Source organism: Rhinoderma darwinii, chromosome 6, assembly GCF_050947455.1.
Source record: "Rhinoderma darwinii isolate aRhiDar2 chromosome 6, aRhiDar2.hap1, whole genome shotgun sequence".
Taxonomy (NCBI): Eukaryota; Metazoa; Chordata; class Amphibia; order Anura; family Rhinodermatidae; genus Rhinoderma; species Rhinoderma darwinii.
Genome location: NC_134692.1, coordinates 17093839 through 17110127, shown reverse-complemented (window position 1 = coordinate 17110127; position 16289 = coordinate 17093839). Strand labels below are relative to the sequence as shown.

The 16289-nt window shown below is 36.9% G+C and overlaps 1 protein-coding gene across 5 annotated transcripts in view; it reads left to right on the top strand.

Annotated features, from left to right (window-relative positions):
- The window catches only part of LRP1B (LDL receptor related protein 1B), a 1078540-nt gene that overhangs the window by 565243 nt on the left and 497008 nt on the right, over positions 1-16289 (top strand). For all 5 annotated transcript variants that reach the window (XM_075829239.1, XM_075829241.1, XM_075829238.1 and 2 more), the window contains exons 8-11: positions 4300-4522; positions 11588-11759; positions 12564-12707; positions 14872-15108. In XM_075829239.1, coding sequence (XP_075685354.1) covers positions 4300-4522; positions 11588-11759; positions 12564-12707; positions 14872-15108 — 776 coding nt within the window. The remainder of the gene's footprint in view (positions 1-4299; positions 4523-11587; positions 11760-12563; positions 12708-14871; positions 15109-16289) is intronic.

Genomic DNA, 16289 nt, shown 5'->3' with positions numbered 1-16289 from the left:
GTGACCATTGTATTCAATTGCAACCCTTCGCGCGCCCTGACGTGTCATTACGTCCGGGTGTGGGGGTTGATGTTTGGAGCACGCTCACGTGCTGAGCGCGCTCCATATGCTGGGGGTGTCGGCTGTATTTTACAGCCGTCACCCGGGACTAACAGCCGGGAGCAGCGATCGCGATGTTCCTGGCTGTTTAACTCCTCAAATGCTGCGGATAATCGCGACCGCAGCATCTGAGGCGTTGAAAAGAGAGGGCAGCCCCATCCGAAAGCTCATCGCCCCCGCTGAGAGATTGGGGGGTGACGATGGTTGTTATGGCAACCCAGTGGCCTATTGAATGCTCCAGGGCTCCCTTCACTCTGCAGAGCTTAACAGATGCCTGTAAAAATTACGATATACTGCAATACGTTAGTACTTTTTACATTAGACACTGAGACCTCGTCAAGGGGGTTTTACACTGGGCGATTATCGTGCAGACAAGCGTTCAGCGATTATCGTGCAGACAAGCATTCATATATTGCTTGTTACCAATAATTGCCCAGTGTAAACGGGTCAGCAATCAGCAGATGAACAAGCAAATGCTTGTTCGTCTGCTGATCGTATGGTTTTAAAAAAGTCAAATATTATCGTTGTTGGCAGCGCATTTCCCTGTGTAAACAGGGAGACGCGCTGTCGACATGATAATAATGTGTGGGGACGAGGGATCGGAGTAATGACCGCTCGTCCCCATCCATAGCTCCGTGTGACAGGAGCAAACGAGCGCCGCTGTGAAAGGGCCTTCACGTTTCCTGTCACTTTTCAGCTTGTCCTGTGTACATTAGAAACAGGGTACCAGCACTCCACACATTTGAAAAAATACCCAGCTGATTTTAATTCAGGAATGACCTCATAAGTGTTCCTGCTCTTGCTTGTGCTCTCAGTTCGCCACTGGGGGCGCATGGCAAGGTGAGCTTATTCCATCTGTTCACATGTTGTGGTGCTGTATGGTGGTGTCTGTTGCTGTAGTGCTGCACTTGTGGGGGGACGTGGCCCAGAGCCAAGGAGGCTTGGCACGGTCTGTTAGCATGGGTGCTTTTGGGCCCCTGGGTTGCTCCCTCTGCAGGAGCGGTGCTGCGGTGGCGGTAGCCGCCATGCGGTGCTGCAACTGCTAGAGTAGGGACCCACTTTAAAGAGGTCGCCGTGAAGTGGCAAGTGGGCTTATACAGTTTGATCAAAATGTTTACAAAGAACCTCATGTTCATGTTTCTAAATTATGCCTAGCGGCTCAGATCAACGTATATACTGTTGATTGTGCGGTCCATGTATAGTTTCTCACAATGCTGATTAGAAACAGGGGTAGCAATAATTTCTGCAGTAATCTCATTATCATCAGAGGGCAAGATTACAATGAAAATGAACAACTCTATTATAAAGCTGGAGGAAGATAACATAAGATCCACCATTGACAATAGATGATAGAGACAACTGCTTTCCACTTCCCCCTCCCTGCACAGTGACATCTGCACATGTCACAGAGCATGCCCACTACATTCTTCCATAGAAGTCAATGAGTCATTTTCTGACTGAGGTTTAGTATGTCCAGGTGCCTGCTTGTAAAAATAAAAATAAAGTCATTTGTTTATTTTAATCTGAGTAGGGAATGTAGTTTGTATGGTGTCCCTACTCCTAATTCACTTGCTTGGGCTTATTGGTCATAAAACTACAGTAAGTTTTAAGGTGAAAAAATATGTTTTTAAGGCTGAGATTTACTTCCACAGATCTCTGAAATTGTTTTTAGATTGCATTGTACAGTTTACAGCAATGTGTAAAGTTTTGAATCCATGGAGGCCATTTCTAGATTATATAATCTGCTAAGAACAACAATATGTTCTTTGAGATATGGGTGAGCTGGGGTTTTTCTGGTTTAAGTACTGCTAATGCACCGCTTTGCAAAACCTCTTAAGAACTGAAGGTTGAAAACAATCAATCTTCTTTGTTTCATATTAGTGCGATACAATTCCTTTGAACAACTCTTTATAACGTTATATAAAGCACAGATGGGCAACAAAACACATTAAAGATTGACTTTTAAAAGTGTATCTAATGCATATGCAATTAGGTAATTTACATATCATTAGCCTATTTTCATTAAAATTAAAGGTTGTTCAAGTGAATATGTACAGTAGGTATTATTGTGTTTTGTTTGAAAGCCCAACCTGTTGCATCTACATTAGCCAGAAATTTGAGGAACTTGTCATAAACATGAGAAAACTGCATAAAAGACGATGCATTATTATTATTATTGGCATAATAGGACGAAACCTGTCCATATGCCCTAGGAGGGTATGGTTAAATATTACATGGTTGGCTACTTCGATAAAATGGACATCATGGGATTTTTTACATGTTCCCCACTGTCTCATCTTTGGGGGCTTAGGAGCTTTCTGCATACTCTTTTGACTTTGAGTTCAATTTATAAACCGTATATAGAAAAGTCTTAGGGCTAGTTCACACACAGTTTTTTGGCAGTGTATTTGATGCGGAAACCACACCAAAAAACTGCCGAATACGCCTCCTATTGATTTCAATGGGAGGCGGAGGCATTTTTTTCCCGCGAAAAAGCGAAAAAGCGTCATGCCCTTTCTTCAGGCGTTTCTGTCTCTGACCTCCCATTAAATATGGGAGGCAGAGAAAGCGTTTTTGGCATTTTTTGCCCGCAGCTTTCGATGGCCGCGGCCGAAAAACACAGGAAGTGTTCTGCCGGCAGGTCAAAATCTGCCTCAAAATTACCAGAGGAATTTTGAAGCAGATTTTTCTGCTTGTAAAAGACTGTGTAAACAGAGCCTTAAACTCTTCCTAATAGTTTCTGCACATAGCCCGAATTTTGTATTTTAATTTTGTCTTTTGTTGGTGATATAAAGTTTCTTTAAATATATGGTAAAGGAGTTTTCCAAGCTTATGAAAAAAAATAGAAAATTGCCTGTATGTATCAGATAATGCCACCATAGCTCAGAAGTAGTTACTTTCCATTTACATTATGTAGCCTAGCTCTGTGCAGAACTGTTGTTTTAATCTTGCTAGGGCTTGCTATACCTGCCATATCCAATGTAAAGTATTACAGTTCCCATGAATCCTTTCTCTTTTTACTGACATTGCTGCTATTTACATCTACCTGCATACCTCCGTATTACAAGGTGTAAGGTAGTGCTGTAATTACTCACTGTCTGCTCTGTAATTCTGTTACTCACTGATTCTGCTCTAACAATCTGCTGCCCAGCATGTGAAACACGATCCCTCCATGGACTGGGAGGGAGGGGGAGAGTCAGGAAGCAATGGATATGAGTCATGTCATGTGATGTTTGACTTCCTGTACTACAAGGCGGTGTAGAGGGGAGACATTCACTTGTTCAGTGTAAGAAACATCACACAATCTTGAGATGAGCACCAGCAATGTGAGAATGGCATACAGAGACATTTCAGCTACAGACAGTACATTAGTAAGTGACTAATCTTTATGCAGTTAAACCATTTGCACACAACTTTTACGGGCCGAAAACCCCTTTAAAAAAATTAATCAGCAGAGAATTTTAGATCTATTTAATGAAAAAAATTTGTTTGAGTGAACATTCACTTTAAATTCACCAGAAGCATTAGTGGTATGTTTAAAATTCCAGAAGACTTTGATGGTTCTATAGTATTCTCACCCAGTCATTTTTCCATTACCATCTTGAACGTTATTCTGTAATAGTCACTCATAAAGCGTAGTTGGGATTTTAACCACATTCAACAGTAAATCTACATAAAAAGTTGATTAACTTCAAAAATGTTTATGAATATTTCTGCTGTAGTACTGATTGAGTTATGTCATGTAATATTCTCATTTCATATAGATTGCTGCTATTAAAATGTTGCCGGTTTCCCTAGAATATAAACACAGACAGAAATATGACCTAAAATCTAAGCCTTAACTGCATAACTGTCATCTGATCTCCCATAATGCACTGCTCTTTAGTAAAAGGAAGCCAGAAGAATTCTAAATTTAGTGTTATACATGTACAGAAAAAAAAACCCATCATAACACTCAATTAGAATACAAGAAGAGCTGCAATGTCCATGGACAAGTGTGGCGCTCTTTCTGGAAGATTTTTTTTTATACAACTTTTTTAATTACTGTGCACAAAACATGTTATACTCTGGGTGCACCCCCCACATACGTGGCAATATGTAATTTGCTAGTAAATTTTAGTGTTATTATCCATAAAATTTAAAGAACTGAACTTAATGCTTTTACAGTGTTGACATTTCATGATTCCTTTCTTCCAACAGGAAACTGTTCTTTACAGATTATGGCAATGTGGCTAAAATCGAACGATGTGATTTGGATGGAGGGAACAGAACAAGAATAGTTGTTTCCAAGATTGAGCAACCAATTGCAATCACATTGGACCTTGTTAATAGGCTGGTTTATTGGGCGGATATTTACCTAGACTCCCTTGAAGTGACTGATTATGAAGGAAGGACCAGGAATATTATTTTACAAGGCCAAGAGGTAAGATGATGTCGCCAAAAAACAAAAGATCATAAAGTAATAACAATAATATTACAATTGTAAATCAAGTGATTCCATCCTTATACGTCTATCGACAATTCTCGATAATGATGAAGTGTTAAATTATATTCCATGATTTACATAATTGCATTATCATTTTTATATGGAAATGAAAGAAGTCTAAAGTGAAACAAATTCAAATTTTATGAGGGACTCGTTTTTTTCATAGTTGTCCACCTAATGAGGCACTACTCATTTACAACTTGGATTATGGATTATTATGCTTTTCAATTAAAGCAGCCCTATAAACAAGTAACTGTCATACAATGCCACATATCTTATTGGAACATTTTCTCTTGAACTCACTCTGCTATCAAGGTCATTGAGGGTCAATGGGGTAATTGTGGATCCCATTATTGTACTTAATATTCAAATACCCACTATTAAAATCTACTGTTTACTTTTTCATTTTTCTGCACTGTTTTATTGCTCGAGTTCATACCTTTAATGGCTTCATACAAGTGTACTTAAAAGGACAAGGCTTAGGTTTTACTTATATAAAGCGAATATAATTTTGAGATCTCTGTGTGATTGTCTTAACCTGAGGGATAGCCGTTAAATTAAAAACCTATTACTATCTCTTCCAAAAGCTAAATCGAGGAGCCTGCCAGTAGTGTGCTTGACACAAATGAGAAGTAATTAGAGGCTGTTACATGTGGGCACAAGTGTTACATTATTTGCTTCTTAGATATTTATGAGAATACTGTTATACAAATACAAACAAGAGCTTGTGGCATTAAAAGAGCTTCTTATTTCCTCTTGAAAATAAGATAACTGCACTGTTTGTTTTGCAAATGCTTAGCTCAAGAATCCTTGATGTATATTTTTTTGGGAGATTTTAACATGAAACATATAGTGATAACTAGTGTATTGTATAGACAAAGTCTGTAAACATTTCCTAAACCTTTTATGTTTTATAAGGTTTTTTATTATCTGTGTATATATTTTTTAAGAAATGTAGCAAGTAATTAAAGAAAGAGCAGCCACCAGTAAATCTTTACACTATTTCCAGTAAAACATAGTTTTAATGGTTGGCAATGCTCCATTTCAGGAAGATGTGAATGCATTAATCAGCAGTTAAATCTGGGCCTGGTCCCATGTAAATAATGAATTAATTTTCCTGCTTATTAAAATAATATAGTACATGGTTTATAGACAACATTGTAAATCTATTGTTACAGAAATGTACAGCAACTGACCTGTTTATAAGTATTGGAACCATTTAAAGTATTTGTTTTAATTGTTGTAAATAATGCCTTATTCACATGACAGAGTCCCGCCCGAGCCCGAGTGTCGGCCGATAAAATCGGCCGTTTTTCCCGGCCGGTTTGCATTCGTTTTGTATCCGGGCCGGGCATATCTGGACAGCAACATCAGGGGCTACTCCTGAAGGGGAATCCCCATGTGTGCGGGGATTCCGCTTCAGGAGTTTCCCCTGATGTCACTGCCCAGATAGGGACAGAGACATCAAGCGCTCTGTCCAGGAGCGGAATCCCCAAACACATGGGGATTCCGCTCCTTCAGGGAGCTAAAGTGGGGCTAGCACATAGCAGAGCAGGGAGATACCTCCCTGCTCTGCTATAGTGTCGTCGCTACAATAGTAGCAGCCGCAGCAGCAGCAGCTGCTAGCGGCGCCATCGGCCATGGAAGGTGTCGCCGGGCCAGGGCGCTTTTAAAACCAGTAGGGGAAGGGAGCCAGCGCAGTGCTCCCTTCCACCTGCTGTACACCCCGGACCTACCACACAGTGTATAAACTTACCTCCAGCGTAGCCATTCGTCCGAATGGCATAAACTCCTCCTCCTCACATGCACTCCGCGCTGTGAGGAGGGAGCGAGTGACGGAATACATGGCCATCACTCGGGACACATTCCGGTCAGGGCCGTGTATTACCCGGCCCCATAGACTTCTATGGGAGCCGGGCGGCCGGGTAAACGGTCGAAAATAGGACATGTCCCATTTTTTGACAGCCAGGTTTCCCGGGCCGTCAAAAAATCGGTCGTGTGAATAGCCCCATTAGGGGTCTATTGTACCTACTGCAGCCGGGTGACGGCCGTTTTATGAATGTCCGTCACCCGGCCAGGAAACCCTGTCGTGTGAATAAGGGCTAAGGCTCACATTGGATAATGCAGGTGATCTGCATACAGTGCATACTGAGTAACCTTCAAAGAACATTATGACTGCGATCTGTTTTTATTTTATTTGTTTAGTTTTACCTTTTTTTTCTTTCTTTCTTTTTTTTTCTTTCTTTTTTTTTCTTTTTCTTTTTTTTCTTTCTTTTTTTCCTTCTTTTTTTTCATTCTTTCTTTTTTTCTTTCTTTCTTTCTTACTTTCTTTCATTCTTTCATTCTTTCGCTCTTTCATTCTTTCGTTCTTTCGTTATTCTTTGTTCCTTTTGTGCCTTCTTTTTTCTTTTTTTTTTCTTTCTTTCTATTTTTTTCTTTTTCTTTTTTTTCTTTCTTTTTTTTTTCCTTTCTTTCTTTTTTTCCTTCTTTTCTTTTTCTTTCTTTCTTTCTTTCTCTGTATTTGAAAAAACTATATATGCAACAATTATCTAAATATTTATATATAATGAATATAATTTATGACCTGAACCTTTATAATAATAACTCCGGACAATGAATCCTCACAGCTGCCTTCATACAGACATATTAACGGTTTGGTAAAGGGTTTTCTGCTTTTCACTGATGGTGTTTGCTTAATTTACAAGGACTATTAATATGACCATGTAAATCCAGCCACAGGATGTTGTTTAACCAACTGAGTTTGCTGCTCTATAATCAGAATTCATGATGCGGTAAAGAGTAACCTGTAGTCTGCTGACGATCTCATAGTAATATACCCTGTTCCATTACTGCTCATAAAAAGAAGGCCAGATAATATCCATATATTGGGAAATATGCAGTTCCATAAAATATAAGAGAAGTTTCACATTAATTTGGATTAAGCAGAGCTGATCGTCACAAATTCACAATCAAGTGCTTTCTTGATTTAATGATGCAACATACTCGGATAGGATAATGTAGTTGGTTTATCTGAAGGTCTTTGTAGTTTGTGATACTCAGCTCTGCTACATCAATCTCACTCTCACACTCTCTCTCTCTCTCTCTCTCTCTCTCTCTCTCTATATATATATATATATATATATATATACAAAATTGTAAGGCAGGTAGGAGCAGCACTAGTGCAAAATACCAAATGAATGGTCGGTGCTAAGCTTCGAATGGTAGGAGTGACCTCTCCCCATATGGTAAATAACAAGAGAATAAGAGCACAGAAGCAGAAGCTTTTTCTTTGAGTGCTGCTTCTGTGCTCTTATTCTCTTGTTGGATGGATAGATAGATAGATAGATAGATAGATAGATAGATAGATAGATAGATAGATAGATAGATAGATAGATAGATAGATAGATAGATAGATAGATATGAGATAGATAGATAGATAGATAGATAGATAGATAGATAGATAGATAGATAGATAGATAGATAGATAGATAGATAGATAGATATGAGATAGATAGATAGATAGATAGATAGATAGATAGATAGATAGATAGATAGATATGAGATAGATAGATAGATAGATAGATAGATAGATAGATAGATAGATAGATAGATAGATAGATAGATAGATAGATAGATAGATAGATGGATAGATAGATAGATAGATAGATAGATAGATAGATAGATAGATAGATAGATAGATAGATAGATAGATAGATAGATAGATAGATATGAGATAGATAGATAGATAGATAGATAGATAGATAGATAGATAGATAGATAGATAGATAGATAGATAGATAGATAGATAGATAGATAGATAGATAGATATGAGATAGATAGATAGATAGATAGATAGATAGATAGATAGATAGATAGATAGATAGATAGATAGATAGATAGATAGATAGATAGATAGATAGATAGATAGATATGAGATAGATAGATAGATATGAGATAGATAGATAGATAGATAGATAGATAGATAGATAGATAGATAGATAGATAGATAGATAGATAGATATGAGATAGATAGATAGATAGATAGATATGAGATAGATAGATAGATAGATAGATAGATAGATAGATAGATAGATAGATAGATAGATAGATAGATAGATAGATAGATAGATAGATAGATAGATAGATAGATATGAGATAGATAGATAGATAGATAGATAGATAGATAGATAGATAGATAGATAGATATGAGATAGATAGATAGATAGATAGATAGATAGATAGATAGATAGATAGATAGATAGACAGATAGATAGATAGATAGATAGATAGATAGATAGATAGATAGATAGATAGATAGATAGATAGATAGATAGATAGATAGATAGATAGATAGATAGATAGATTAGATAGATAGATAGATAGATAGATAGATAGATAGATAGATAGATAGATAGATAGATAGATATGAGATAGATAGATAGATAGATAGATAGATAGATAGATAGATAGATAGATAGATAGATAGATAGATAGATATGAGATAGATAGATAGATAGATAGATAGATAGACTTCTCCAAGTCCATCGGAGCACCTCAAATAGTGCCTGTCGGGCAGAACTGGGCAGATTCCCACTACACCTCACAATCCAGAAGAGGGCGCTATCATTCTGGGCCCATCTACACAGCAGCAGGCAAAGTTCCTATCACCATAAAGCCCTGTTACACCAAGGGGTCCCAGGTAAACCAGGCCCCCCAGAACATCTCACCCTGACCCGGCCTGAAGAAAATGTCACCCAGCGCGGCCTCACAAAAGCCGAAATCAAGAAGACAATAAACAAAGGCCAAGAGGAATATATCAGTGACTGGAGGAACGACATAAAGACATCCCAGAAACTGACAATATACCGGAGTCTACAGCGGGAATATAAACTGGCGCCATATCTGGAGAAACTGCCAAACCACAGAGACAGACAGATCCTGAGCCGCTACAGACTGAGCGCCCACAACCTGCTCATCGAATCCGGGCGCCACAGACAGACCTACAAGCCCAGGGAGAGCCGACTGTGCCAACAGTGCGACCAGGAGGCCGTGGAGGATGAGGCCCACTTCCTGCTACACTGCTCCAAATACTCAGCAGTAAGGGACACTCACTTCAGGAGACTCTCTGATCTCTTACCGGACTTCAGCTCCATGGAAGAGGAAGAGAAACTCTACATCCTGCTGGGTGAAGAGGAAACCACAGTGGGCACAGCGGCACAATATGTCACTGCATGCCATAAACTGAGAGAGACATGATATGCCATGGACTTGTATAACCCCGACCCTAGATATGTCCCTATCCCCAAGCCCTCAGTCCCTATCCCTCATTCCCTTACTTCTTACTTGCTTTGGCAATGCTAATATGTATTTGGTCCTGCCAATAAAGCTTCTTTGAATTTGATAGATAGATAGATAGATAGATAGATAGATAGATAGATAGATAGATAGATAGATAGACAGATAGATAGATAGATAGATAGATAGATAGATAGATAGATAGATAGATAGATAGATAGATAGATAGATAGATAGATAGATAGATAGATAGATATGAGATAGATAGATAGATAGATAGATAGATAGATAGATAGATAGATAGATAGATAGATAGATAGATAGATAGATAGATAGATAGATAGATAGATAGATATGAGATAGATAGATAGATAGATAGATAGATAGATAGATAGATAGATAGATAGATAGATAGATAGATAGATAGATATGAGATAGATAGATAGATAGATAGATAGATAGATAGATAGATAGATAGATAGATAGATAGATAGATAGATAGATAGATATGAGATAGATAGATAGATATGAGATAGATAGATAGATAGATAGATAGATAGATAGATAGATAGATAGATAGATAGATAGATAGATAGATAGATAGATAGATAGATAGATAGATAGATATGAGATAGATAGATAGATAGATAGATAGATAGATAGATAGATAGATAGATAGATAGATAGATATGAGATAGATAGATAGATAGATAGATAGATAGATAGATAGATAGATAGATAGATAGATAGATAGATAGATAGATATGAGATAGATAGATAGATAGATAGATAGATAGATAGATAGATAGATAGATAGATAGATAGATAGATAGATAGATAGATATGAGATAGATAGATAGATAGATAGATAGATAGATAGATAGATAGATAGATAGATAGATAGATAGATAGATAGATAGATAGATAGATAGATAGATAGACAGACAGATAGATAGATAGATAGATAGATAGATAGATAGATAGATAGATAGATAGATAGATAGATAGATAGATAGATAGATAGATGATAGATAGATAGATAGATAGATAGATAGATAGATAGATAGATAGATAGATAGATAGATAGATAGATAGATAGATAGATAGATAGATTAGATAGATAGATAGATAGATAGATAGATAGATAGATAGATAGATAGATAGATAGATAGATATGAGATAGATAGATAGATAGATAGATAGATAGATAGATAGATAGATAGATAGATAGATAGATAGATAGATAGATATGAGATAGATAGATAGATAGATAGATAGATAGATAGATAGATAGATAGATAGATAGATAGATAGATAGATAGATATGAGATAGATAGATAGATATGAGATAGATAGATAGATATGAGATAGATAGATAGATATGAGATAGATAGATAGATAGATAGATAGATAGATAGATAGATAGATAGATAGATAGATAGATAGATAGATAGATAGATAGATAGATAGATAGATAGATAGATAGATAGATATAGCCTTTGTTGGATCTATTATAGGTTAAAGAACTAAATAATTCTGGACTGTCTACACTAATATGAAGCTCTTTTATCTGAATGAATGAATGGACAAACAAATGTACAAATGAGTGAGCAACTAGATGAACTACTAAAATAATAAATTCATGGGTGAATGTTTATAACCTCACAGTGCTATTTAGAGCTTTTTTCCTCTTTTATGTTTCTGTAGGTCAGTCAAGTGTATGGCTTATCTTTATTTGAAAACTATTTGTATACAACCAACTTGGATACTTCCAATATCCTGAAAATTAACAGATTTAATAACTCAGATGTACAGTCATTACTGATACTGGAAAATGCCCGCGGTATAAAGATCTATCATAAACGCACCCAGACGTCAGGTAAGCATTACAAAGATTAGTTAATATAATGTTAATATAATGTATCACTAGAATTTCTGCCCTTGAAATGAACAGAAACTCTACAACTATATTCTCCAACCAGTGGCTTTCCAGTTGTTACAGAACCACAACTCCCAGCATGCCCTGACATGCTGCATTTGTTAATCTATGCTAGGAGTTGTAGTTTTGCAACAGCTGGTGAACCACACTTTTGAGACTACTATTCTAAGAGTAGATTGCCGCTCCCATTATATAGCTGAACAAAATGTGAGTATTAACACTTCAGAGTAGCAGGGTTTACCTTGTGTAAGAATGTAAGTTGGCACCCAAAGCATAAGGGCATAACTATGGTGGTAACATCTACAAGATGGACAGGAAGCGGCTGTGTATGCAGGTAGGTGACCAGTGACCAAAGAGTTCTCCGTAGCTTCCAAAATGGCTGACTATGGTTGCAACTTCCGGTTTCCAAAGAACAGCAGCTCTGCAGCACAAACTGCAGCTTTAAAAAGTAAAATACTGTACAGAATAAGAGATGGGGAACATTTATGAGCATATGTATAGTTGTATTATGGGGTTGAGAGACACTTTCAAAATGTTCATCCATTTTATAGCAATAAACAAGTTGATGAATGAAGGATCTTAAATGCTCTTATTTAAATTAATATGTTTAATTCATGACAAATAGTTAAGGCAGTCATTGGTAAAATAACATCAATTTTGTTGTCAGTGACTTTCACGTACTGAGTAAATAATGTTTATTTTAAAAAGCAATTTGTGTGTGATGTTTGCCATGATTTCTTGCAGTCAGAAGCCATGCGTGTGAAATAAACCCAGATGGCATGCCGGGGGGCTGCTCTCACATCTGTCTGCTCGGATCCAGCTACAAAACCAGGACCTGTCGCTGCAAAACTGGATACAGCCTGGCAAGTGATGGAAGGTCCTGCAAAAGTATGTAAAGCCACTGAATGTTTTCTAAGGCCACATAGAGCAGCAGACGCCGAGATAACACTATTTGATGACTTGTAGCGCAAATGCTTGGAGAATATTTCAAATGGAAATCACAGCTGAGATGTGAATATCCAGTCGTAGAGAGATGCAAATGACTTGTAATGTGTTTGGCATCTGTCCATTTACAACTATAGTGAGCCAGCCGAGATTAAAATAAGTAAAGGAATGACTATAGAAGTTGTTTTTTTAGATACTTTGATGATGACCTTCATCTACCATCGGGAAATTCTTGAATTTTAGGGTAGGTTCACACAAAGTTTTTTGCAGGCAGAAAAATCTGCCTGCACTTTCTTTGCCGCGAAAAACGCTTTCTCCTACCACTCATTGATTTCAATGGCAAGTCAAAGATGGAGCTGCATGCAGAAAGAGTGTGTTGCTTTTTTTTTTTTTTTCATGTCAGCATTTTTTCCGCCAGTAGGAAAAAAATGTCTCCGCCGCCCATTGAAATCAATGGGAGGCGATTTCGGCCATTTTTTTGGCGGTTTCCGCATCAAAAACAGTGCCAGAAAACTCAGTGTGAACTAGCCCTTAAAGTGAATGATCACCCTTGAAACAGTTTTATTTATTTTATCTATGATGATCCCAAAAAATTTTTCTAATTATTTTTTTTCATATCTTTATGGTCATATCTCATAATTCCTCACGGTTTTCAAGAACTCTGCTTCCTGTTATTCAGTAGGAACATTCATTATTTATTTCCAGTGGATACAATTCTGTCCATGGTCATGTGATTTACACACAAGTGCTGGGATCAATAGAAGACACAACTCTGACACAAATACTGTAACGAGCCGTGCACCGGTCTGTAAAGTGGAAAAGTGAAATTAATTCAACTTAAACGATGTTTTGTGTAGAATAGCATGTCGTACAGATGTAGCCATCTTTATCTTGACTCAACGCATTAAATACACAGAGGCAAGAAACTTTAACTTGACTTTTTCAATGAGTTTTCACTGGCCTTTGTTGTGTGATATCATGCTGCAGCAAGTTATCAGTCAAGATAAACGTGACTACATCTGTAGTTTGTAGTCTGTTATTGCAGGATAAATCTATACTGCACCTCTCTGATTCTATATATTCAGTGAACCTCACTATGAAGAAGATATTTTCTGTAGGTTAATCTGTAATTTACAAGGATGGCTGGATATATCCATTCACAGTTTTTGACATGAGTTTGAGACCATGTAAAGGGTTAATAGTGCTACCTTCAAAATGTTAAAGAAGTTGTAGAACTCGGTTCTGGAACATGCGGTTTAAACCCATTTTCTCAAGGTGGGGGAGGGGTAACATGGTGATAGTCAGTGACCTATGTAGGATGGAATATGAAATGGCTAAATACTAATTACGAGTGCAGGAAGAAGCAGGAAGAAGCAGTCCTTTAGATCTAATGTGGATTTAACTGCTTTGTAAACATAAAGTGCCTCATATCAATTTCTAGCACAGAGCTTTCCTGTTTGTTTCCTACATTACATCCAGACGCTTAATGAATGCTATATTTAATCATAAATGACATCAAAGCTAAAATCTAATGAGTTGTTAAATTAAATGCCTGCAACACAATATTATCAATTTTACACTTGATACAAAGTTATCATATGTGATCTGTCATGTTTTTGGTGAGTGGACAATTTGAATAAAATAAAATTATTAATTACCATCTAAGAATGTATTATTCAATTCATGAAATTATTTATTTTTTTGTTTATTTAGTTTACTATAAATAAAAAGAGTTGTCTGGTTTAGAAAACACATTTTAAATACCCTATTAGGGAAAGCTAAGTTAAAAGATAGAGGTCCCCAATTTTTAGACTCTCTTCTATTAGCCAGAGCAGAGAGTGGCTACAAAGACCATCTCTTGCTCTGGAGGACCCAGGACATCCATGCATTACAGACATCACATTAATTTGAATGAGAACTGTGTAATGCTTCATTTCTCCTGCGGGTGTGCTGCAGAATTGTATACATGCTGCCAAGTTTCTCCACTGGTAACAGTTGATCACTGAGGGTCTTAACAGCAGGACACCTTTCTGGCAAAAAGCATTATCCAACGTGGTCAACTTAGTGCAGCATATTGTTTTTCTCATTTGCTATTTTTTCCTTACAGAACCTAAGAATGAATTGTTCCTATTTTATGGAAAAGGACGGCCAGGAATAATAAGAGGAATGGATTTAAACACCAAAGTGTCTGATGAATATATGCTTCCTATAGAAAACTTAGTGAACCCCCGTGCTTTGGATTATCATGCAGAATCCAGCTATATATACTTTGCTGACACCACCAGCTTTCTCATTGGTCGACAAAAGATTGATGGGACAGGAAGAGAAACTATCCTTAAAGATGGTAAGTAAATAAGGTCAAGATTTGGGTAACCTTGTACTCTGTGGATAATTTAATTATACAATTCTGGGTGCCTGCAGCTACCATTAGGATGAGCTAAGAAGATTATTGCATATGGATTTATATATCTCCTATTAAAGTCAATATTAGATTTTCACAAAGCTCTTAAGCTCCCTCTAGTGGTGGCTAAAGGCATATCATTTTTTTATAATTGAACAATGACTGTGTGGGGGGAAGCAGGGGATTTAGAGTTCTGCATATGTACCATATATATTCCAAAGCTTTGTTATAATCATCAACTAATCCTAGCATAAGAACCATATGAGATTCTCTTGTACACCAGCAGCAGAATGGTTAAATGAGTGAAACATTACGATTTAGTCTGAAAAATTGACATTATAGATGAGAAATGTAAGAAAAACATTCTGGAGTGATTGCTAAATAATATACTTATTCCTCTGCTTTTGTGTTTCATATTGTATTCTGGTATTAATGGTCTAGCACGCCATCTTATAATGATGTTCCTATTATATTGTGCTTACCGGCTAATTACAGGTATGGGTGATAGTCTTTGTAAATATTACAATACTTGTCAAATGTGTTTATAAGGAAACAATCCTTTTGCTGTTAGTGAATTAAAGTTGTTACATTGAAATAAAAAAGCCAAACGTAATAAAAGTACAAAAGAAGACGAGATGCAAACAAATTAACCTGACATAAATATAAAGGACGAAGTAGAAGTTGTATTCTCGTTTCAACTACTTTGCTTTGTGATATAGAATCTTAATTTTCTGAATCTTCGAATAATTAGATACACATCATGAATTTGTCATCTAGAGTAAAACTCTGGGCTTTCACTATTTTATAATATGTCATTGAGACTTTTCGTCAGAAGACTGCATTGGTAAGGGTCTATGAGCTGAGAGCTCCACCAAGCTTCAGGATGTAGGGATCTGTCACTTGCACTATATCCCATCATCTTTGATAGAAGATTTATATCTCTTTCAAACTGTATCAGAGGAATGTCCATTGAATTCAATGGAACTTACATGAAGTTCACGAGATATTAAAATCTGCAACAACCTAAATGGACATGGCGTTTGGTAGAGTCATAAATCTTTTCCTTTTGGTGACTGGTGGAAGTTCCAGCTCATGGAGTCCAACTAAGGGTCCTCTTACACAGC